This window comes from Etheostoma spectabile, chromosome 6, assembly GCF_008692095.1.
Source record: "Etheostoma spectabile isolate EspeVRDwgs_2016 chromosome 6, UIUC_Espe_1.0, whole genome shotgun sequence".
NCBI lineage: Eukaryota > Metazoa > Chordata > Actinopteri > Perciformes > Percidae > Etheostoma > Etheostoma spectabile.
The window spans coordinates 11,333,706-11,356,618 of NC_045738.1; the positions used below are offsets into that span (position 1 = coordinate 11,333,706).

General features: G+C 37.9%; 3 protein-coding genes across 5 annotated transcripts; 2 read left to right on the forward strand and 1 right to left on the reverse strand.

Annotated features, from left to right (window-relative positions):
• The first annotated feature begins 3,905 nt into the window (after nucleotides 1–3,905).
• Nucleotides 3,906–5,918, forward strand: mrpl51 (mitochondrial ribosomal protein L51). 2 transcript variants are annotated; one of them, XM_032518852.1, is made up of 4 exons: nucleotides 3,906–4,055; nucleotides 4,299–4,393; nucleotides 5,010–5,117; nucleotides 5,493–5,918. In XM_032518852.1, exons 2-4 carry the CDS (start codon nucleotides 4,303–4,305, stop codon nucleotides 5,687–5,689), a joined length of 396 nt encoding a protein of 131 aa, XP_032374743.1. In that variant the 5' UTR covers nucleotides 3,906–4,055; nucleotides 4,299–4,302; the 3' UTR covers nucleotides 5,690–5,918. The 2 variants fall into 2 exon arrangements, with proteins under 2 accessions (XP_032374743.1, XP_032374744.1); XM_032518853.1 differs by having other exon boundaries at nucleotides 3,932–4,119.
• Nucleotides 5,919–9,201: 3,283 nt separating this feature from the next.
• On the forward strand, nucleotides 9,202–14,524 carry vamp1b (vesicle associated membrane protein 1b). Its single transcript, XM_032518857.1, has 5 exons — nucleotides 9,202–9,993; nucleotides 11,000–11,147; nucleotides 11,478–11,636; nucleotides 12,159–12,210; nucleotides 12,553–14,524. Coding segments are annotated over exons 1-5 (378 nt in total). The 5' UTR covers nucleotides 9,202–9,991; the 3' UTR covers nucleotides 12,570–14,524.
• tapbpl (TAP binding protein like) lies at nucleotides 13,198–21,034 on the reverse strand. Of its 2 annotated transcripts, none has more exons than XM_032518748.1 (8): nucleotides 21,016–21,034; nucleotides 18,708–18,920; nucleotides 18,353–18,622; nucleotides 18,044–18,244; nucleotides 16,482–16,649; nucleotides 16,298–16,401; nucleotides 15,327–15,549; nucleotides 13,198–15,107 (listed from the first exon to the last, which is right to left on the reverse strand). In XM_032518748.1, the coding sequence occupies exons 2-8, from the start codon at nucleotides 18,853–18,855 to the stop codon at nucleotides 15,040–15,042; spliced, it is 1,182 nt and encodes a 393-aa protein (XP_032374639.1). In that variant the 5' UTR covers nucleotides 18,856–18,920; nucleotides 21,016–21,034; the 3' UTR covers nucleotides 13,198–15,039. The 2 variants fall into 2 exon arrangements, with proteins under 2 accessions (XP_032374639.1, XP_032374638.1); XM_032518747.1 differs by lacking the exon at nucleotides 21,016–21,034 and adding an exon at nucleotides 19,611–19,939.
• Nucleotides 21,035–22,913: the final 1,879 nt, after the last annotated feature.

A 22,913-nucleotide genomic window follows, 5' to 3' on the forward strand; every position in this document is an offset into this window, starting at 1 on the left:
TCTGTTTATTAAAGGATTTTCCTAATGTGAACACAAAAAAGGCTTTGTATAGTATGTCGTAAAAAGTCTTGAAAAGTAATAGTATGTTGTGAAAATCTCATGAAAGTGATAAAAAAAAGTCTGTGTAGTATGTCGAAAAAAAGTGATAAAAAGTCACAGTACGGCATGTTGAAAAAAGTCCTACCATAGCATTTCTAAAAAAGCGATAAAAAAGTCAAAGTATACTATTTTGAAAAAAAGTGATAAAAAAGTCATGGCTTAGTTTGTCAAAAAGTTATAGTATAATATATCAAAATAATTGTAGTGAAGCACTTTGAAAAATGTCCTAGTATCGCATGGCCAAAAAGTCCAAGTATAGCATTTAGCAAAAAAGTGAAATAGTCCTGGTATAGTATGTCACAAAAGTCCTAGTATAGCATGTCATGAAAAAGTCATGGTATATAGTATGTGGGAGTGATGAAAAAGTAATTGTATAGCATTTCAAAAAAATTGTAAAAAAGTAATAGCATAGCATGTCAAAAAGTCATAGTATAGTTTATTGAAAACGTTGTAATGAAGCACTATGAAAAAAGACATAGTAGAACATGTCAAAAAAGTCATAGTATATTAAAAAGTAATAAAAAAGTCATGGTGTACTATTTCAAAAAAGTGATGAAAAAGTAATAGTATAGCATGTCAAAAAGTGATAGAAAAGTCACAGTATAATATGTTGAAAAAAATCATAAAAATCATACTATAATATGTACAAAAAGGCATAGTAGGCTATAGTATGTCAAAATGTCAGACTATAGCAGCTCCAGCAGGGGAATGTCCAAAAAAATCTCATGAAAAAGTCATAGAATAGTATGTCAAAAAAGTCACTGAAAGTCATAGATGTGAAAAAGATGATGATTGAAATCGATGTTGGAAATTCACATGTTGAAATCTATGATGAATCCACCAATGAAACCACATCCAGCCAACACAAACATTCCTGTGTGGCTTACCTTAGGCAGGTTTGAACCTGTGAATTTTGTTAAAATCTCATGAAAAGTGATTAAAAAGTCACAGTATAGTATGTCAAAAAAGTCATAGTATAGTATGGCAAAAAAGTGATAAAAAGTCATAGTATAGTATGTCAAAAAAATGACAAAAAATTCATAGTATAGCGTGTCAAAAAAGTGATAATCAAGTCATAGTATAGTATGTCAAAAAAGTCATAATATAGTATGTCAAAAAAAGTAACTGTACAGCATGTTGAAAAAGTCCTGGTGTATCATCTTGAAAAAAGGCATATTATCTAGTATGTCAAAAAAAAGTATAAAAAGTCATAGTGTAGTGTGTCAGAATAAGTGATAAAAAAGTAATAGTAAAGCATGTCAAAAAAGTGATAAAAAAAGTCACAGCATAGCATGTCAAGAAAGTAATAAAAAAGTCATAGTAAAGCACGTCAAAAAAAACATAGTATAAAGTCATAGTATATAGTTTGTATATAGTACATAAAAAGTAATTGTGTAGTATCTCATACAAATCTCATAAAAAAAGTCATAGCATGTTTGAACTGGAGCTCCTTTGTATCAATCTTTGCCATTCCCTCTTGTCTTTTCCTTCTGTAGCCCCTTAAAACCTCTTAAACATGCAAATGATCTGTCAACATCCGATAGTGCTGTTGGAAGAGAAACTGTTCCAGTGGGGAAAAAAAGAGTCACAGTGTATAGTATGCCGAAAAAAAGTGACAAAAAAGTCACAGTATGGTATGTCAAAAAAAGTGATGAAAAAGTAATAGCACAGCATGTCATAATGTCACATGTTGCAAAAAATTATCTTATAAAAAATCATAGTGCAGTATGTCTAAAAACTCATAGTATGTTGTCAAAAAAAGTTATAAAAATCATACTATAATATATTGTAAAATGATCTGCATATATCTATATATACATATATATATATATATATAATATTCATATAATTTAGCTTTAGTTACTTACTACTACAAAATAAGATTTTTACACACAAACACATTATTATCATAAATTAAACTACCCAACAAATATGCCTGCAAGCACAGCGCAAATAATTAGCCGATTAAACACTTAGGTGATTGACAGAACTGTTTTAATCGTTTTCCAGTTTCTAAAATGTTTTTTTCTGCACTAAGTATGTTTACTTTTAGAACTTGAAGTACATTCATCTGATGATATATACATACATACTTTTACTTCAGTAACATTTTCAATACAGGATCTTGTAACAGAGTATTTTTACAGTGTGGTATTAGTACTTTAATTTCAGTAAAGGATCTGAATACTTCTTCCACCACAGCATACATACATACATACACACACACACACATTTAAACAAACAGCTCTATAAGACAATGGAGCAATGCAAAAGTTCAGGGTGTAGTGATTCTTTCAGCCCATTTCCTGACTTTGGAAGATGAATAAGTCAGGGATGAAGGGCAGGGTGGCACCAATGATTTTCTCTGCAGCCCTGACTGTGGCAATCTGTTCCTGTCCTGTTTGGCTGATCCAAACAAAACAGAGATGGAGATGCAGAGAACACACTGAATTTTGCAAAGAAAATTGTATGAGCTGCTCCCGAGGCCCATGGAAGCTCCTGAGTTGGAGCAGGAAGTATATTTTCTGCTGGGCCCTTTTCCTGTTGGTGTCGATGTTGGACGTCCACTTCAGGTCACGATAGATTGTGGATCCCAGAAAATTGAAAGATTCCACAGCAGACACAGTGTTGTTAAGTCTGGTGATGTGCGGCAGGGATAGGGGGCTCACTCTGAAGTCCGCTGTCATCTCCACAGTTTTGAGAGCATTCAGCTCTATGTTGTTCTGACCACACCAAAGAGCCAGCTCCTGTCTGAATGCAGACTTATCACTGTACCTGATGAGGTCAATGACTGTTGTGTTTCCCTGAAAATGTCAACATATGGGTCAGTATAGTATGGAAACTTATAGTGTATTACATCATAGTATAGTATAAAATAAAAACCTTAATAAAATATATATTACTAAGCTAGTACATCATAAAATGTATCCGGTGTGCAGATTTCCTGACTAAATGTAGGTTTATGTACCCTGATCACAAAACGACACAACACATCCCAAAGTATCAATCAACCAAAGTAATAAAAAGTCAGAGTATAGTATGTCATAAAAAGTCATAGAAAAGTCATAGTATATCATAAAAACGTTCCCTAATTGAATAGGTGTGCATGTGTGTAAGTACCTTGACATTATGCTAAGTAATATTAGGTGTACAAAATCCCTGAGGTATTTGTGCATGTACCCTGATTCTAAAATGCCATACCAAATCTCATGTCGTTAATATATCATAAAAAGCCATAGCATAGTATGTCACAAAAAAGGTAATTGTAAAGCATGTTATTGAAACTTCTTATTATAGGATGGCAGAAACTTTCATAAAAAAGTCACAATATAGTATGTAAAAAAAATCATAAAAAAATTATGGTCAAATAAAAACAATGGGTCGTTTATTTTGGTTTTGTTATGTGTGCCTTTGGTGTTTCAAATGGTTAGTTTGGGCATATGGAGCAACTGCAAAAGGCTATTTTTTAGTATCTTAGCCTGTTTGTTTACCTGTTACTAGCCTATAGCCTATGTGTGTCTATTGGATTTGGTGTGATTATGTTTTAAAAATTATTATAATTTACAAGATATTTTTGTTTGCCCATCCACACTTGGACCCTGTAGCCTAGTCTATGTGTTTTGTTACCCCCGTCCTAGCCCGTTTCAGGTCAACTAGACATCATTTGGGATACAATTGACAAACGTTTAAGAATGAATCGCGCTTTTTCAATAACATTCCTTCCATTGGCTGTCTATCCAAGGACGTTGTCCTTCTGTACCGATATCTCCCTCTACTGGGTGAAAAATAAGGTGATACGAAACTATGTTTTTGCGCTGCTCTAATGACATTACGGTACCAGCGCTATGCATTGTGGGACACAGAATAAGATGGAGTCGACCACTAAGAGCATGTTAAAGCCTCAATAAAATGTCGTTTAAGTGTTGTATCTCCGCGTAAGGCTATACTTATACCGCGTAAGTCTTTAATAATAACAAAATATCTAGGTGGCACAAGATCCTAGCTGGGCATTGAAACTTGTAATGTTCATAATATTGCATTTGATGTAGCTAGCTACTGTGCCAGGTAAAGCTAAAGCTAAGGGTCAATGCAAAAGAAAACATAAGTGTTTGATAATGATGATAATCGTCAAATACCCACTTTACTTACGTTAACTGAATACCTTTCATGTGAAGTTCATAGTTATTGTGTTGTTGTAGAAACATGTCTGTATTGGGAGGGTTACTGAAAGCTGGAGCGTCCTTCTGTCAGTCTGCTGCGACTCTGCTCCACACAGCCAGGACCATTTCTACTGGTGAGTAATATTACTACGGTAGTTTTAATGTTTAACTTAAATCAGTTTGTATTTGTGTCAGTACTGCCGCAGCATTATTACTTTGGATGCCTACAGTTTGTGCCATTTTTGATTCTTTTTAATGACACGCATGCCCATTAATTCAATGATTATTTGCCCAATTAGATCATCATGATTATTTGAGAAATTAGATCTTACAACAGCACAATAAACACACCACTTAAGGATCCAAAACTAGTTCAACAACACAATGAATCATGATTAGATTCCTATTTGCAAGTGTAAACAGGGACAAGTGGAGTGAAAAAAATAAATAACCCGAGGTTAGTTGTAAGGTCGGCTTGTAAATGTACATTATTGGTTAGTGTTTCAATCTGTTGATTTAAAAAAAATAAAAAAAAATAATCCATTGCTTTTTTCCTGAGCCCCAAGGTGTTGTTTTTAAAGTGTTGTTTTATCTGAGCAACAGTCTAAAACCCAAATAGTTACAGTTTACGGTGATATATAATTTGAGAAGTTAGCATTTTTTATTTTTTATTGATTAATCAGCCAAACTAAATGTAGTATATGTGCAAACGATACTGAATACTGACATGGAACAATGTGCTTTCTTCAGGCACATGCTGTCAGATTAGGATGCATGCCATCCCTCAGCTGAAGAAGGTGGACAGGTGGACTGAGAAGAGGAGCATGTATGGAGTTTATGATAACATAGGCATCTTAGGTAAGTGTCCAAAACCAGTTAAAGTCTATTTAATACTGTGGAATTTGTCTATGTTGGCTTTGTAAAAAGAAGACTGTTTTAGTATGTAATAAAACCGTTAGGATATACCATGCATATGGATTAATCTCGTCATGTAATTATTTTACTGATTACGCTTACTTGTAAATATAGGACAACCAAAGTACCGAAGCCATGTGTTAGGTAATGATTTTAGTTACTAGACTTGGATGAAGAATTAAGAATGAGTTAGTGTGAATACAGTGCTTACAATTGCAGAAGGAGTCTTTAGGAGGCAGTTTGAAAAGCTAAATTGTGTATGTATGGCTCACATGGTACCTGATGAGTTCTTCTGACCTCCTCACTTTGTGTCTGCAGGAGACTTTAAAGCTCATCCCAAAGACCTGATTATGGCTCCCTGCTGGCTGAAGGCTTTCAAAGGTAACGAACTGCAGCGTTTAATTAGAAAGAAGAAGATGATGGGAGACAGAATGATGACTCTGGACAAACACAACTTGGAGAAGAGGATCCGTTTCCTCTACAGACGCTACAACCGTACTGGCAAACACCGCTAACGTTAACAAACCACGCTGGCAAATACATCTGACCAGCCACTAAGGACTGTTTAGGTCTAGCTGTGTGATTTCATTCTGTCAAAGTGTTGTATGTTGCCATTTTTTTAAGTTATCATATTCATATAAAGACAAGATTTGTGTGTTTCAGAGCAGCATACTTCCTGTACTTTTGTTTAATTCTCTTTTGTCCCTGATAAACACAAAATACATGATATAAAAGCCTAAAAATTGACTGAAAAAAAGCCTTGTTTTATTCGTTCTAACCAACATAAATTCCCTTTGCTCCTTGTCAACGGCAAGTGGCAGCTTTTGTTCTGTAGATGTTGTTCGAGCTGAGCCAAGTCTGCACAGAACCGATCACCGCCCGTTGCATGCCGATTAGATTTGTGTCCGACTTGATCCCGACTTGCTCTGATGTCATACACAAGTAGGCAACGATAATCTCACAAGAGCAAGGCGGCCGCAGTTCTGAGACACAGGCAGCGCAGTTGCTTTTCACCAACTGCAAGACCCAGACGGACCCAGAGCATGCTGGGAAATGCAGGCTTCTCAGCTGATTGGTTACAATTGCCTCAACATGATGACGTTTTCTGTAAACTTTTTGATTTTGAAGCGGAGGGATTTTAACTGCAATTTGTCTGATTTAAAGGCTTAATCTGTACAGAAAACGTGTGGCTGATAGGGACGTTTAGAAGTCAGAGAGACAAAATCTGTTCAGATCACGGATCATCTACAGTCTGTTCATTAAAACCAGCAACAGTTCACATATAGAGCATTTTGACAGCTACTCTGTCATAATTAAAACAACTAGAGACTGTGTACAAGCTGATATGTGGGTCTGATACATAGACTGTATATTAACTGTCTATGGTCTGATAACATTTTATTAAATCGGAATTGCACCACAGCGTTTCTGTCACTTCCTGTTCAGCCTGAAGGCTGCTGAAATTGGCTGGAAACTGTCACAATTGACTGCGGATTTTTGTCACCGCCCCCGGCTGCTGCTGCCTGCTCTCGTCCATTTTACAGGCGAGGAACAGTTCATCTCGAACGACCCTAATGTGTTTGCCTGAGCAGTGATTGACATGCAGTTAGACACCCCACCTGGCCCTGATTGGTGAATCTGAACAGGGAGCTGTGGATTTTTGCAAATCGCAGCACAGGCTGTAGGTGGGGCCAGAGGCAGTTAAAAAAAAAAAAAAATGCTTCATCTAGTACTACTTGAACATGGGGTTAGTTTCTGCAAATATGACAGAACATTAGTTTTATAAGTCTTATCTACCGCATCTTTAAGTCAGTGAGATTTAGAATTTGCAAAGCATTAATTGGTATATGTATTCATCTTTCCTATATGAGGAAATGCACAGTAAACATCTGAGCATTTGTAAATGTGAGACATGTCATTGTAAAAACAAGGGCATCAATATGCCGCTCTTCTTTTTTCAACATTTTGGAACCTGGCTGCAGGGATTTTCTCCCATTCCGCCCCAAATGCATTAGTGAGGTCAGGCTCTGATGTTGGGTGATGAGGCCTGGCTCCCAGTTGGTGTTCCAGCACTTCTAAAAAGGTTTGAATGGGGTTGAGTTCAGAGCTCGGTACAGGCCAGTCAGGTTCTTTGATACACCACTAAAAAAGTTGTTTATTTTTTGAACCTGTGCTTTATGCACAGGGGTGTTGTTCTATATAAAATACAGTCGTCCTCAAAGATAAATCTGAGTGGTCATGAGATGATTAAATGCAGCATGTGAACACAACACAAAAGTATGTAGACAAGGATGTCCATATGCTGAACAGGGTCACACAATTTGGTTTCATTTTTCCAATGGCCCTTTGACTGACTTCACTCCTCTCACTTATCCTAAATATAGTTAAGACTCAAAATAGAAAAAGGCAAAGGTTGTAGGCTCAACTGGGACTTTATTAGGAACAAACCCTTGTGTTGTCCTCAGGTCAAATTTGACCTGTTTTTAAAGGTTTTTTTATATCAGAATTATGGGTTTTATTTCAATCAAATTGCCCAAAAATAACATGGATGCATGGATGTACGTTGCATGGAACCCATACAACTGACTTTGAGGAACAGGATGACATTCTTTTTGGAGGCAATGTGATGTAATATTACCCCATGGACTAAACACGATTATAAAGCTGACCAAACATTGAATGCTTGCAATTACAGAAACATTTCAACAGTGGAAAAAAATTATGGAAGTTTGACACCGAGCACTAGTTCCTGTGAACTCACATAATCTACATTTTCTTAGTTGTTTGGATTATTTTCGTCTTTCAGCCACACAATAATGACAAGTTAAAAGAGGTCTCAGTGGTTTTCTCACATTAAAGAACATGCAGAATTGCCAAATCTATATTCTGAAAGAGGGAGCAATAGACCTTTTTTCATGACATGTCATAGTAGGAAAAGCATAGGTATATTCAAAAACCATTAATGATGGTTTCATTCCACTTAGGAGAGGCCCTGTTATTATGCATGCCGACTCACTATAGCTCACTGGGACACTTGATGGAATTGAGCCATTGTTAAAGTTATCAATTTCAGCTGTGCATTTCCTACTATGACAAGTCAAAATATCTGCCGTGAAAAAAATCAAACATCTTCCAGATTAGGTTTCTTATGGAAGTCTTCCTTCCGTTGCTAATAAAGTTGTTTACACAGCTCACACAACAAAAGCCAGTGGCTCTGGTGATTCCTCTCTGACCGCATACTTAGGATTCTGTCCAGTGTCCAATTTTAAATTAGTGTTAAAATGATAGTCAATCAACAGAAAATTGGAACTGGAAACATCTTTTTTTTTTTTATAGCTGATTAATATTTTAAGTCATTGAACACATACACGCAAGAAATGAACCCAAATCTTTGGTCCCAGCTTCTCAATATTTAGGATGTGCTACTGTCATTTCATAGTTAATTTTGAACTGTTGGTTTAACAAGCTATTTAAAGACATTATCTTGGGCTCTGACATTCGTTTTGATATTTGGACAAAGCATTTAACACATTCATTCATGATGCAAAATTAATTTGGGTTATTAACTTCCTTATACACAAGTTGGTTAGTTAGTTATTTAGTTAGTTGAAATAAATAACAACTGTATTATTTATGTGTGGGAAAATAACCAAAGCAAATAAGTAAAAACTCTGCATGAAATCCAAAATTAACACTTGGTATTAATAAGCTAGGTCTATTTATCTTTTAAATTAAAAATGTAAACACTGGAGTGTACGAAACTGTACGAAACATGCCTACTGTAATGTTAATAATTTAAGTAGATAGTAGATACAGAAATGGGAAATTAATGCTATTTCGAAATGTAGACTACTTCATGCCACCCCTGCATAAGTCAGTGCCCCGCTTGGGCCACCCCAGACTAAAAAGTGTGGACACACCACTGCACTCTGTAGGCATCCACTGTACCGCAGTGTCGTCCTGCCGCCCTATCCGACAAGAGAGCTGCAGTACTGCAAAGTGTGAGGGGAGAAAGAGAGAGGGGGGGGGTGTACCGCACTGTCGTTACGAGTCCAAGTGGAGAAGGCAGGAGGAGAGACGCATTATTGCAGTAGCCCACAGTGCCACAGCACTTCACACGGGCGAAACTACCGCACTTCCCACAAAACGCACCTCTGTCTGCGCAGGGCGAAAGCGAGAGAAAGGTGGGGGGGTGACAGAATCAAAGACGGACAACTGATTTCTCATGACTGGACTTTTTATCCCTTAAATTTTAAATTGCACGCATTTGCAAGTAGAAGAGGCAACTCAACAACCAGCCAATCAGTGCTGCGCTGTAGCATCCAGGAGCAGCTCTATAAGGACTCAGCATCGCTCGGGGGAGCTGCATGCAGCCCTGCAGGAATATGAGCATCCGTGGGTTTCTCTTGAATGGATTACTAATTTAGAAGTACTTTTCTCTAGAGCTCACATCGCTTCTGCTTCACTTCCTGCTCTCCAGTCCAGTCACACAGTGAATTATCGCCCGGCCCGTTTACGTGTCTCGGTATATTGCGGTACTTTGCTGACGACTTGCAATATAAATGCATCGCTAGAAGATCTGCTCCACTGCGCCAAGACCCTCTGCCTCCGTTTACTGTCAGCGCGGCACTTCAATAACTCAGCTTACTGCAAATTTGGACTTTCGTTTGGACCAGTGACTAGAAATTCTCGTCTCGTTTTTTTTTTGTTTTCTTGCAGTTTTTTCTCGTGTTGTACTTCAGACCCTCCCTCTCCACCTCACAGCCCTCACCCCCGCCTCCGCTGCCCGTGAGTCAGTTCAAACAGCTGCATAGAAGATGTGAGTATTAATGCGGCTTTTCTGCTGCGCTATTTTCACAATAGCAACATTAAAAAGATATCTTAAGCTTCTCTGGATAAATAGCCTACTTAAACTAGTTTATTTCCTTGTATGTTTTCATTTATGGGGGTCGAAAACTGAATTGATTTATTTCAGCTTGATGGATTTTTGCTGACGCAAGTGAAATTTTTCGTCACACCATCACTAAATCATGTATTCAGGGGTTGACTGTTGTCGTTGTGTAGTCTTAGGTAGAGTTTCATTGAGTTTTTAAAGACAATTTAACACCATAGATTTAAAAAAAAAATACATTTGTTACACAGCATATTGTGGGTCAGAGAGTTTTTAAGGTCATGTTGAGGAACATCCATGTTCAATGAATACTGGTTCACGAGGTTAACGCATTCTTGTTCCTTATCTGCACAATTATCTTGTGTATGTGATTTGTATGATTTGAATTAAACTGTCCATCAGGTTGAGTCAGTAGCTGCTCTCCTGAGGAGCTTGTTTGCTCAGTTTTAAACCTCCTGTACCTCCTCTCCCCCCTGCTGGATTAACCCTTTCCCCTTTTCTGTGAATCACTCTCCAGCTTTACCTTTTCTTCTCAGTCCCACCCAATTCTCTGTAATCAATCACAAGAACTTCCCTTTTTTTTCTCTCCCATTATTTAGCCAGGTCTGTCTGTTTCTTTGCTTCCCATCTGCGGCCTAAATTTTCTTTCCTCCCATTGCATCTTCTAAATCCCCAACCCTTCACATCCTATTGTAAGCATTTCTCCCCCTACATCTCTACTCTCCCCCCGCATATATGCAGTTTTCTGCTTTTTCTACAGTATGTGGTGGCTTTATTTGTCCTCTATAACTACATAGTTTAATTTGCTCCTGTACCTGATAATCTTTTTCCTATTAGATTAAAGTGGTCTCTACATGTCATAAACATGCATCAGTTATCAGTAATAGCAAATGGTCCTCTTTACGCCAACTTTCCTCCTTGTTCTACTTATCAGGTCTGCCCCAGATGCTGCTGCTCCAGGTGGAGCCCCCGGTGCTCCTGGAGCCCCTGGTGCAGATGGAGCCCCAGGCGGCGCACCTCCTGGCCCACCCAACACCTCCAGCAACCGCAGGCTACAGCAGACACAGGCCCAAGTCGAGGAGGTGAGCTGGACCGGATCAATCTAGGATTCTGGGACAGAGTTTGATATAACATGCAATGTGTCAATATTAAAGCAGTTTAATCACAAAATATCTGGACTTATTGTATATGCATATATGCATATATATACAATGTATATAAATGTCGTAATTCTTGACCAGAGACAAACAAGCATGTAAAATGCTTATGTTCTCTGGAAAGGTCTGGTTTTCTTATTTGCAAATGGATTGTGACTACTTATTTACTCTCATAGCTTCCTTTCCTTTAACCACTCTTTGTCTCTTCTCCCCACCACTGCCAAATGCTGTCTCATCCTCGCCGCTGTTTGCTAGGTGGTGGATATCATGCGAGTGAATGTGGACAAGGTTTTGGAAAGGGACCAGAAGCTTTCAGAGCTGGATGACAGAGCGGACGCTCTCCAAGCCGGAGCCTCCCAGTTTGAAAGCTGTGCAGCTAAACTAAAGAACAAGTACTGGTGGAAGAACTGCAAGGTGGGCACATTAGTGTGGGTCCATTAACAGATTGTTGTTACTGGAAGAAACTTACAATGTAGTCGGAGTCTGAATTACCAATATGCCTATATTTGTATGTTGTGCATCGAGATATATATAGAGCTAGTAGTGTCAACAAAATCCTCATCTTTTATTTTAAAGCATTGAACAACTGTTCATGCTGATGTGAGCTGAGGCGAACACAATGTCTATTATGGGGATTCTGCTCTCCACTTATCTTTTAATGAGCTGCTGTGGAAGACTGTGCAGATGCTTTGAGGAAAATGGGAAAAAGAAGTCTTTTGGTTGGATGGTTTTTCACTTCAGTCTCAGAAATATACAAAAGATTGCATGTTTAAAGCACAACAATTGCAAAGAATCTTAAGGCTTTCAGATGTTTTGTTCAATTTTCTTTCTTTTTTTTCTGTTTGCAGGCATTGGCCTCCACACATAGTTCCATTGTATCTTAAATTCCTTTATAAAAATTCCCATTAAAGTAAATGTATTGTTTTCTTATTTCAGATGATGATCATGATGGGTATCATCGGAGTCATTGTGGTTGGAATACTATTCTGTAAGTAGCATTTTGATACTCATACAAATATTGATTGGTGCTGTTAATTTGACAGGAAATTAAGACACAGAGGGACAACATCAAAATATTTGTATTTCTGCCCAAACAAGCCCATGTCTGGCCTGCTTACTTCTGCTCTGATTGTGAAATATTCATGAGTTCTAATTACAGTAAATGTTTATGTTACTACCTTTACCAATATTAAAAAACAAACCTGTAAAGACAATATATAAGGAGAGCTGAGCTGACTGTCCTCTCCTAGTTTTGTTTTAAGTGATGTATTGCCAGATCCATTAGACTAATGACTTCCTCTTTCTCTCTCTATCTCTCCGTCACTCGCAGTGTACTTCTTCTACTGAGCTTGGCCCATCAATACAGATGGATATGGACTTGAGAATCATATGAAAGGGAAGAGAAAAAAAGATACCCAAGCGCCACTCCTCCCCTTTTATCTGTCCTCTCCTTCCTCTCTACACACAGTCTTCCATCAAACCATCTTGCACTTAAACATGACAGTAGTGTTTATAGGTGTGTCTGCTCTTTGTCCTCCTCTCCCTCCCTTCTTGTTGCTTTCTTCCACTGTTTTAAATCTCACTCACTCTCCCCTGTCTGCACCTCATGTATTATTGAAGGACGCAGCAGGCAGAGTGAAAGAGGAAGAAAGAGAGGGAAGGAGGGAGAGAGAGAGAAAAGTCTTGTGACACGGAAACACACACAGGGCTAAGCCCTCTGAACGATGCCATGGGGGGAGACGTACAATGTACAGAATGTGTGCAGGGAGATTGATCAAGAGTTTGCAGTCCTTTCTACCACAGATATACACCAAAGCTTGTTGATTTTACCTTTTTTGAGAATCCTACATTTGTAATTGATACTGACATGCCTAACTAACACAATCCCTTTCTCACAACTGTTACCATCATTGTCACTTACTAATACAAGCTCATCCTAGATTAAAATTAGTAGCATTTTTGTTGTTGTATGTGCGTGTGGGTGTATTGGTGATCCAAAGCATTGTAGCCAGTAGCTTTTTCCAAGTTTAGCTGATAGGCTTTTATTATTAAGAACTTGTTTGTTTCCTTTCCTGTCTAACTTTCTGCAACGTTCAGTAATGAAAAGAAAAGAAAAAGGGAAAGAAACTGTGCGAGTATAAGGAATGGAAAACGTGAGTCACGGAAAAATAGTAAGCATTCTTTCCTGGTATTAATAAGACAAACTTCCTAAATGCTAATTTTGACAAGCAATTATTGATAAAGTAGTCATATAACTATGCTTCATTTTACAATGGCTTTCATACCACAGGTGGGGCCAAAATAGAAGTGTTATGCTTAGTGGCATAGTGATATGCACAGCAAAACAAACAGCCACTAACAGACAATCTACACGTGAACTGACCCGGAGGAAGGTCTCTTAACTCTGACTTGAACAGAGTCACAGCCATAGACAGATGAATGTGGAACATCACATTTATTGTAAACTATAACTTGTTTTGGAAGTTGTGCAGACAAAGTGTCTGTTTGATTGTTGTTTAAGTTAGCCTGAGCCTCAAAAAGCAGGAAAATGGGAGAAAGGACATGATTTAGAAACACATAGCCAACTGTCTCTCCCATTCCCATCAGTCACATTAAAACAGACTCCCCTGTCACCTGCAGTATGGTAATTACCAAAACGAGGTGTTGGTTTCTAACTTGCATGGCAAACCGTGTCCATAATTTTGCCTATTCGTGTGATCTGTGTATCTGCCATTTCTGAATCTAACTGCCGATTGTACATTTTATTTGGTTAGTGGTTTAAACGACTTGTATAACGTCTTTCTGTTCTGATAATTACTGCTTATGCAATGCAATGATGCGAAGAGTTTGCCAAATGCTGTTAATTTCAGTTGCTTTTGAGATAAAACATATTCAGAGATGGCAAACAAATGCTACTATAATGAACTGTTAAAAACATGTAGTGGATATAACAATAGTACACATAGGTGAGATTATGATCCTGAAAATGTGTTTACAAATTCTTTCAGGGTTTTTTTTCGGGGGGAGTGGGGGGTGTTCGATATAAAAGAAAAGCTTATTTTCCTTTCTTCGGACTGATTTTGAGGGTTGATAAAATTGAGATGTATATATGTAGCAGTTAGTTGTAATTGTCTGATGATATTGTGCAGCAATATTATTAGATAATTATCACCATAAAAGATATGAGAAAATGTTTTGTGATTTACAACTTGGAAATGCAGTGAGATGATGCAAATGGATTTGCGAAAACAAATGCATGCTTACCACTTTTGCTGATGCCAATAAAGAAATCATCAAAAGAACTGAGTGCTAACCTTTGTTATATTTTTGACACATTGAGCCACATTATACCTTGTTAGAAAATGTTTTTCTGCTTTCTTTTTACTATGTACAGATTCATGATTTATTAACGTGAGCTGTAATCAGTTTCCAGATGTACAAAAAACCTACTGACATTGATAAAGTCAAATACAGTAAACAATGATGCTGAGTCACAAAATCCTTCACTGTGAAAAGTAAATTGCAAAAATAGTAACAATATGGACATCACACACAAAAACAAGCAATAAAAACATAGGCTACATTTAAAGAAAATGAACACCTTTTATGGAATACTATGGAAGAAGAAAACCTTTCCCAAACTATAATATCTTGAAAAAAAATAGGTTCAGTAGAAACCTAGCAAAGTTAAAAACAACCAGTGATAGCGGCTAATGAAATCAGTACTAATTAATAGACTCACATATGACACAAAGGAGGTCTCTCTGGGCTCAGATTCAAGTTAGGAGTATCTACTAGATGATCTACCAATACTAACTTATCTCATGACCTGGTAGAAGAAAAGCCCAGTGATGATCAGGAAACCCAGAACCCACCAATAGGAACCTGCAAAGTGAAAGAGACAGAGTTAAGGGTTTGTATGCAGTGTTGACATTATTTTTTAATGCAAGCCAACAATCTCAAGACATAAAAAGTTTCAGTTTTATTGTGAAAAATAAACATGACTTCTTGTATTGTTCTGTTTCTCTCAGAAGCAAAGCATGTTTTCCAAAATGTCAAACTACTCCTTATACAGAGTTAAACAACTAACAACAACAACATTACCTGGTTCTGGACTTTCTACCACAAGACTGACTGAGAGAGGAGCGTCCAGGGCCGGGTGGGACACCCTGCAAGTGATTTTAGTTCCAGGGGAGATACTGGAGTGCACAGTGAGGTGAGATGACAGGGAATAAGTGCCATCACCATGCTGCCGATGGCTGGACAGAGAGCCTTCTGGAAGCACTGTTGGCTCTGTGTCTGTAGGAGAGAGAGATAACCACTCCATCTGAAAGCCAGAGAAGGATGTTAATCAATCAATCAATCTGTGGTTCAATTTGTATGGCACTTTTCACACAGAGCAGTGCAGTTCAACTTAAGACAATTCCATGAGCTAGAAATTGAATGACACGCTGATTTTAAGACAGCCCAAACGTAAATAGTAAAGCCATTAAAGACCAGTAAAAACAAGAAATAATGATGGAAATGTAATATAAAACCAATAAAATAGATATTAGACAAACAATCAAATAAATAATATAATATCTCCAATAATGTAATGTACTCTCTCCTTTGGTCTTGGTTAGAACGATACGGACACTTTATTGTCCCCGGGGGACAGCACAGTTCTGAATCAATAATAACTGATTTATGACTTTTGTTTGGAGTATACCAGATCGGAGAGCATTGCTATTGTCTTGCCTGCTGTACATTAGCATGCAGTAGTCCCTCTGCTGCTCAGAGAGAGAAATGCTTGCACTTGATTAGTAATCCACCAGCCCAGTTACTTAGAGGTTTACCTCAATATAAAAGACTGAAGAACAAATGTGAATGCACATTAGAATTTTGCTAAATCCAAACAAATAAAGACATAATGAAATCTGTAATGGGCTATTTATCAGTTTTTGTTGAGTGTTTGATTACTATATATATTTGCTTCATTTAGACTTAGACTTATTTAGATTTATTTTGCCTTTATTTGTTTAGTTCACTTAGTTACTTCGAGTAGCCCTTCAAAGAACACACTAGTTACAGACCTGAGCATCCAGTGGATAGTATTTAGTGCAATGGCAGATCAGCGTCTGAGGTGACTCGCTCTTCAAAATCAACCTCTCCTCTGAGAGTGAAACATGAGGGGGTTCTGAAACAAAGAGAAACACAGGAAGAAATGAAAGACATTCCAAGGATTTTTCTAAATTGAGAGATTAGGATGAAACTTACGAATAATGTTGAGATGAATGACCTGCTGGGCATGGAAAAGGTCAATGCTGACAGTACAGATGTAGGTCCCCTCATCCACAACCTTAAGCTTGGTCAGAGTCAAAGAGGCGTTACCCTCACCCACAACCTGGGCGGCATCCACGCTTGAGCCCCTCCTTTCTGCATGCACTGAAGACAGAAAATAAAAACAGGAATTGACAAAACAATCTTAACTAGAGGTCCACTTTCTCGCTTGTTCTGAAGCTTTTCACCATACTAAGACAACATTTTGTTCGATACACTTTGCTGAATACTGTGCTATTCTTGTCCTCTCTCATCTGTATGTTTTGTGCAGTTTTCTTACATTTAGCCATGGCTGTTAAAAGTAGTCGACCTCCTCAGAGCTCGTGGTCTAACAGAACAACCCAACAACTTAAATGTTTAAAGGTCCCATGGCATGAAAATTTTCACTTTATGAGGCTTTTTTTAACATTAATATGCATTCCCCCAGCCTGCCTATGGTCCCCCAGGGGCTGGAAATGGCGATAGGTGTAAACCAAGCCCTGGGTATCCTGCTCTGCCTTTGAGAAAATGAAAGCTCAGATGGGCCGATCTGGAATCTTGCTCCTTATGAGGTCATAAGGGGCAAGGTTACCTTCCCTTTCTCTTCTTTGCCCGCCCAAAGAATTTGGCCCGCCCATGAGAGAGAGACATGGCTTTCAAACGAGCAAAGTGGCAGTTGGTCAATAAATATAATCCATTATTATTACCAACATCAAAAAATATAATAGTATTCATGTTTTGTGTGTTTAACTTTCACAATTAAATGTTAGTGTCAGTTACTTCAGACATTTATTAGGTCTTTTGAAACCACACAATTTTAAATGTTTTGACTTATTTTGATGCATTAACTTTGTGTTAGACCAAAGGTTTACAAGTCTGTATACCCCAAATGTGTTGAGTTAAAGTTTTTTATGTCAAAACAGCCACTTGGCCATGCTTCTTGTGTGATTGTAAATTTTCCAACAGTGCCATAAAAAATTGGCATTCACAATTAAATTGCTTTAATATATTCATAAACTTTGACAGCTGAAGCCAGTATTCTTATCGTCAGAGTTAAAATCCTCCTAAGGACCCTGGTTAAAACCCATGGCCGCGGAAACTCGGGTTGCGGACAAAAATTTGCTTGCCTATGATACGAAAGCGCATTTTGGGTTTCTTCATAAATCAATCACAGGCTAAAAAACCTAATCGACCTGAGTCAGAAAACTCAGCAACTGTTACTGAAAGAAGTAGCAGATGCACCTTTACAACTGTCACTCCCACAGGGACCCTGCTTGGTTTTTGTGCCTATATCCTGTGTTACCCGTGCCTAGTTTTGCCCTGTCTTGGGTTTTGAATTTCATTCTTGTTTTAGTTTTTCTGCTTGTGGACGATGGATGCAGATGCAGTGTGGTGCGTGGTGGTTGACTTTGGCTGAAAATGTCACTTTCAAAAATTTGTCAGCACCCCCAACTCAATATGTTCCCGCCGCCATGATAAAACCAGTAGAGAATGGGCACGCCTGTTCACACAGCACTTACCCACTGTACTCCTTTCTGCATCATCCAGCCTCGTCTTCATTTCAAGCACTTTCCACCCTTTTCCCCTGTGCTGCAGTCGCCATTCAACGCTCACGTCCTGCGCTAAAGGTATCTCCTGTTGCTTAAAGCCACAGTTTAGGAGAACATCGCCTCTCAGAGACGCAGTTACAGACTTTATGTGAGAAAACACCAGAAATATCACTAAGGAAACAGAAAGCAAAGACAGCAGGAAAAAGCAGTGAGAATGATGTTATCAATGGAAACAATTTAATGAAAAGATTAAATGTAATATTAAACTCTGGTTCTCACCTTCAGTCGTGAGGGTTCCCGACTGGCTAAGAGGCAGACCCAGTTTTTTCTGTATGAGGGTTGACTGGTCCCTTTTTACCGTCAAAGTCTGCAGAATCAACGCAGTGCTGAACTCAACTTCCTCCACATTAAGCGAAACCATGAAATAAGCTGGTTCTGAACTTTCCTGGGATCCACGAATAGAGTAACGGCTTATTTCGCACATCACCTCCTGTTCATTGCAGTCGGCATGGAGCAACACATGAGCATTGGGGATCTCAGGTGATGACACTGCCAGAGGGATGAGAGTCAGAAATTTAACACAGCTTGGGCTTATATTACACCAAACTTCTTCTGTAGAAAAGGCAGTGAAAACCTTTGGCTTCTAATACGATGGCATCTGGGTCAGGGATTGAAGGCGGGACGTACGGAGTGAGGGTTTCAAGTGATTCGTCAGGAGCCACTGCGACATCTCTTAAGACAAGAGTGGCTGGAGTACGTGTGAAGACTGCGCCACCTCCCATTCCACCCAGTCCGACTCCTTCCTCCACAAGGGTGCAGGAAAGTACAACATCTGCAACCCCATCACCTAGGAAACAACAAAAATTTAAAAGTCTTAATTTTTCATCTGGAATGATTTGATTTATTTAATTGCATTAAGAATGCCTTACATAGGAAAAGACATCCAATACAATCAAGGAAAAAAACACAAGGTCCAGGACTTATTTCTATTGTGGTCCTCAACACATAACATCAGGGCAAGACAAGACACGTACAGAGTGTGTAATAAAGATTGAACAACATTGAAGAGTGACAATGTTCTGACACTTGTTTTAGTTTAAGTTGGGTTTAATTTAAAAGTAATTGTGGATTTCATGTGGAATTTATTTTAACAAAACTCCCTTTGAACCTAAGTAAACATTAATTCTTTGTTTATCAAAAACGTTTATTTTCCATATATGTTGACCTGTATACATGCCTTTAGATTTATTTACTTTTTTTAAATGTTCAGCTTTTTTGAGCTGACCTATACACTGTCTAAAACCTTCTAGGATCAACTTCAGCAGTTAATTTGAATCAATAACTAGAAACGTGCAAAATGAACACTGCATATTACCTAGATTTAGTGGCAATTAATTAAGCCTAAACGCTATCAGACAATGTGAAATGAAAAAGTTTATAACTGATCGTGACAATCAACTGGATTAGCCTATTTTGTTATTATGTAGCTATGTCCATCATTCGGTGCTGCAACAATAGCCAACATTGAGACCCTTACCACAAACGCCCGTCAGGAAGTAGCCAAACAAAATGACCAGCATCATTAAAGAGTTCAGTTTGCGTGTTTCTTTAAATTCCGAGTTGTTAATTAGCCTCAACAAGACAAAGTGTAAAAACACAACCTCACTTTCACTTTTGATTTTAACGACTAACAGCTCATTGCATCGCGACGGTACTTTACAGCATTTTCTTTATCCCATCCTACAGTAGCTGTACGTTAATAAATATTGTATAGCCTACTCTAACAGTAAACTCTTGACGTAGTAGGCTACAGCAGCTGGGACCCTCTTTTGCCGTTGGGAGCGTTTGCGGAATCTAGCAGTGGAATAGAGAAAGCGAAAGCGTGCAGACAGGATCGTCCAATGAGTGAGTAGCAGGGAGCGGGTCATGGGTCACTATGGAAACAAGCACCAACGTCCGTTTTTCACCGGAATCCCTCGTTAAGATCGCTTTTTATTTTTGATGTAGGCCCAAAATACAAAAAAATGTATATAAAATTTAGAATGTAGGCTATGTATAAATGTGTACCTAAATACTTTATAGAAAGTAAATTATTTCGGGAAAGATTAATGTTTTGCTTGTTAATTAGTTTTCATTAAAAAAAGACTCAAGCTGAATTGATTATCAGAATAGTGGTAGCCTAGATTTATTTAATAGTTGACAACTAATTCATGATTTAATTAATTAACCTCTAGCATCGATCTTCTCTTCATCTAGCTAGGCTAACTCTCAGCAAGAAACCTAATTCTTTTCCAAAATGCCTAACATCTCCTATAAGGTGCAACATCATGAGGAACTTAGCTGAAGATTACATTTTACACTCAACTGTGTGGCACTTTATCTAAACAATACAGTTACAATAATCTATCTTTTTTCATTAACACTAGCGTAGATGAACTGATAGTGTAGGCTATAGGTTATATGAGAGTGTGGTCAGTTGTAATGATCATAAAGAAGTAGACCTATGTGTGACGGTCCTCTATGACACAGTCTCACTGGGTTGTGTATGTGAAGCTGCATTGGCTCACACGTTGACATCATGGACAGAAACACAAACAGCCCACAGCAGTCATCTGGAGCTCTGCTTTTTGTTAACCTCGTTGACTGTGATCGTATAGTGAAATGGTTATTTTTAACATAAGTATAACAGTAGGCCTACATGTTTTAGTCTGTTATAAAATGTAAAATGAAATAAATCAAATAAAACCCTGAGGTTCTAGGGCATTTCTACTGTATAAAAATTAAGTAAATTAAATAGTGCTACAGTCTACACCAGAAAATAGCTCCTATAGTAACATTATACACTTTACACATAATAAAAGTCACTATCAAATTCAACGTCAGTTACCTGCACATGGGGAAACTAGACCAAATCAGGGCAGGCACTTATTTAATCAACTTACCTCAGAAGTTACTTGACGGTCAGCAGTGGAAATGGATGATGTCCAATGCCGTAGAATGGATGTTTGGAACTATGCAAGGCTGCATAACCCGGAAGTAGGCAGCAAAAAGCAAACAATGAGTGTCGCCACTATCTTTCTCTGTCACTCTGGTTTCAGTCACCTTTGATCTTTAACACATAAGACCAAAATAACATTATAAATGGGACCTGTGTTCCATTGATTTTCAATTATTATCCATATTATAAATATGAGCCTGTATTCTCGCTGTTGGTTTAAAACGGAAAAAGGAATAACAAAAAAACAGCCGATCAAAAACAAGCAGTTTTCCACTTGAGTTTTAATGTACATGGACATTGGAAAAACGGGAAAACAGAGCTTATAGTTTGGGTTTTTTGTTTTGGGTTTAAAACAAAAAATGGATTATACTTCAGGGCCCTGACCACAGAGTCATGCCTAATTCCCCAATCATTTTGGAGGGTTATTGAAAATTAATTGTTAGCAAAGGGAGGGTCAAGTTTAATTTGATTCAAGACACCAAAACGTCTCCGGTGGAGTCCCCTACATTAATCATGTGGACACTAACACTTCAAATGAATGATGCTGTTGCTTCCATTCTGCTGGATTTGTAAGTAAACTGTTTGCTAATGATCGCCACAGTTTCACACGGTCAGAATATGTCAAGGTTTGTTTACAGTGTACATTATTACATTGTGTGACTAAGTGACCTCTTACAAGTGGCCTAGGCCTACTATTTGTGACAGTAACTGTTGGGTTATTGATAGGCACACCGTGTTATTCTTTTATTGTGCTCAGAAAAGAAGACTTTGTTTTCTAGCTTCAGATTTAAGGGGGAAGAAATTCAAACTCAATTGCAAAAATTATGTAAAATAAAGTTTTATCAACTTTATCATCTTTCTGCTCACTTCTTTACCTCACCTTTGTAATTTTATTGTAAGTTGAATAAGGAAGAACTACAATGAGCAAAGTTATTCTTCCTCATTTGTTTTTTTGTTGTTAGTTGGCTGTAATATCTCTGGTTTTGTTCAGGACGCCACGTTTTGTTACAGTAACTTAGTTATGAATTATACTACATTCAGTTCTCCTGCATAGTCTTGTTGATCCAGTCCACGTAGTAAGCCACTCTGGTATAGAATCTGTATTGTCCCTGCCGTCCACATCCAAACCCCCAGCTGACAATCCCAGCAGCCCAGAACTGAGATTAGCAGCACTCCCTTTAAGAGTGTGCTCTTAATCTCAGATCGTTGCCTGTACAAAAGACACCTGGGAGCCGGAAATCTTTCACTTGAGAGGGGGTCAAATACTTATTTCCCTCATTAAAATACAAATCAATTTATAACATTTTTCGCATTTGATTTTCTGGATTGTCTTGTTGTTATTCTGTCTCTCACTGTTCAAATAAATCTACCATTAAAACTATAGACTGATCATTTCTTTGTCAATGGGCAAAAGTACAAAATTAGCAGGGGATCAAATACTTTTTTCCCCTCACTCTATGATGTTCGGTCATGTTCTGCTATTCTGCCAAAGCCTGACACAAGTCTGAAAAAAACGTCTTTGGTCTAAAAGATTCACATGTTGGCATTAAAAATAAAAAATAAAAGTAGTATGCTAGATGAAATGACTGAGTTTACAAAATGAAAAGTAAATAAAAAATAAAGTAAATAAGAGTAAATAAAATAATATTAATGGTTTATGGAATGAAAACTCTTAGTTGTTGATTTACCCCATCTCACCAGTGACGTATGTGGCATGACGGATGAGTTGAATGTGATCGGGTCTTGCAGTTTGGTCAAGGCAATGTCATGGTTAAAGTCTAAGCCGTTGGTGTTGTTGAATTCAGGGTGAATGTGGATTGCATACACAGGAGTAACTAAAAA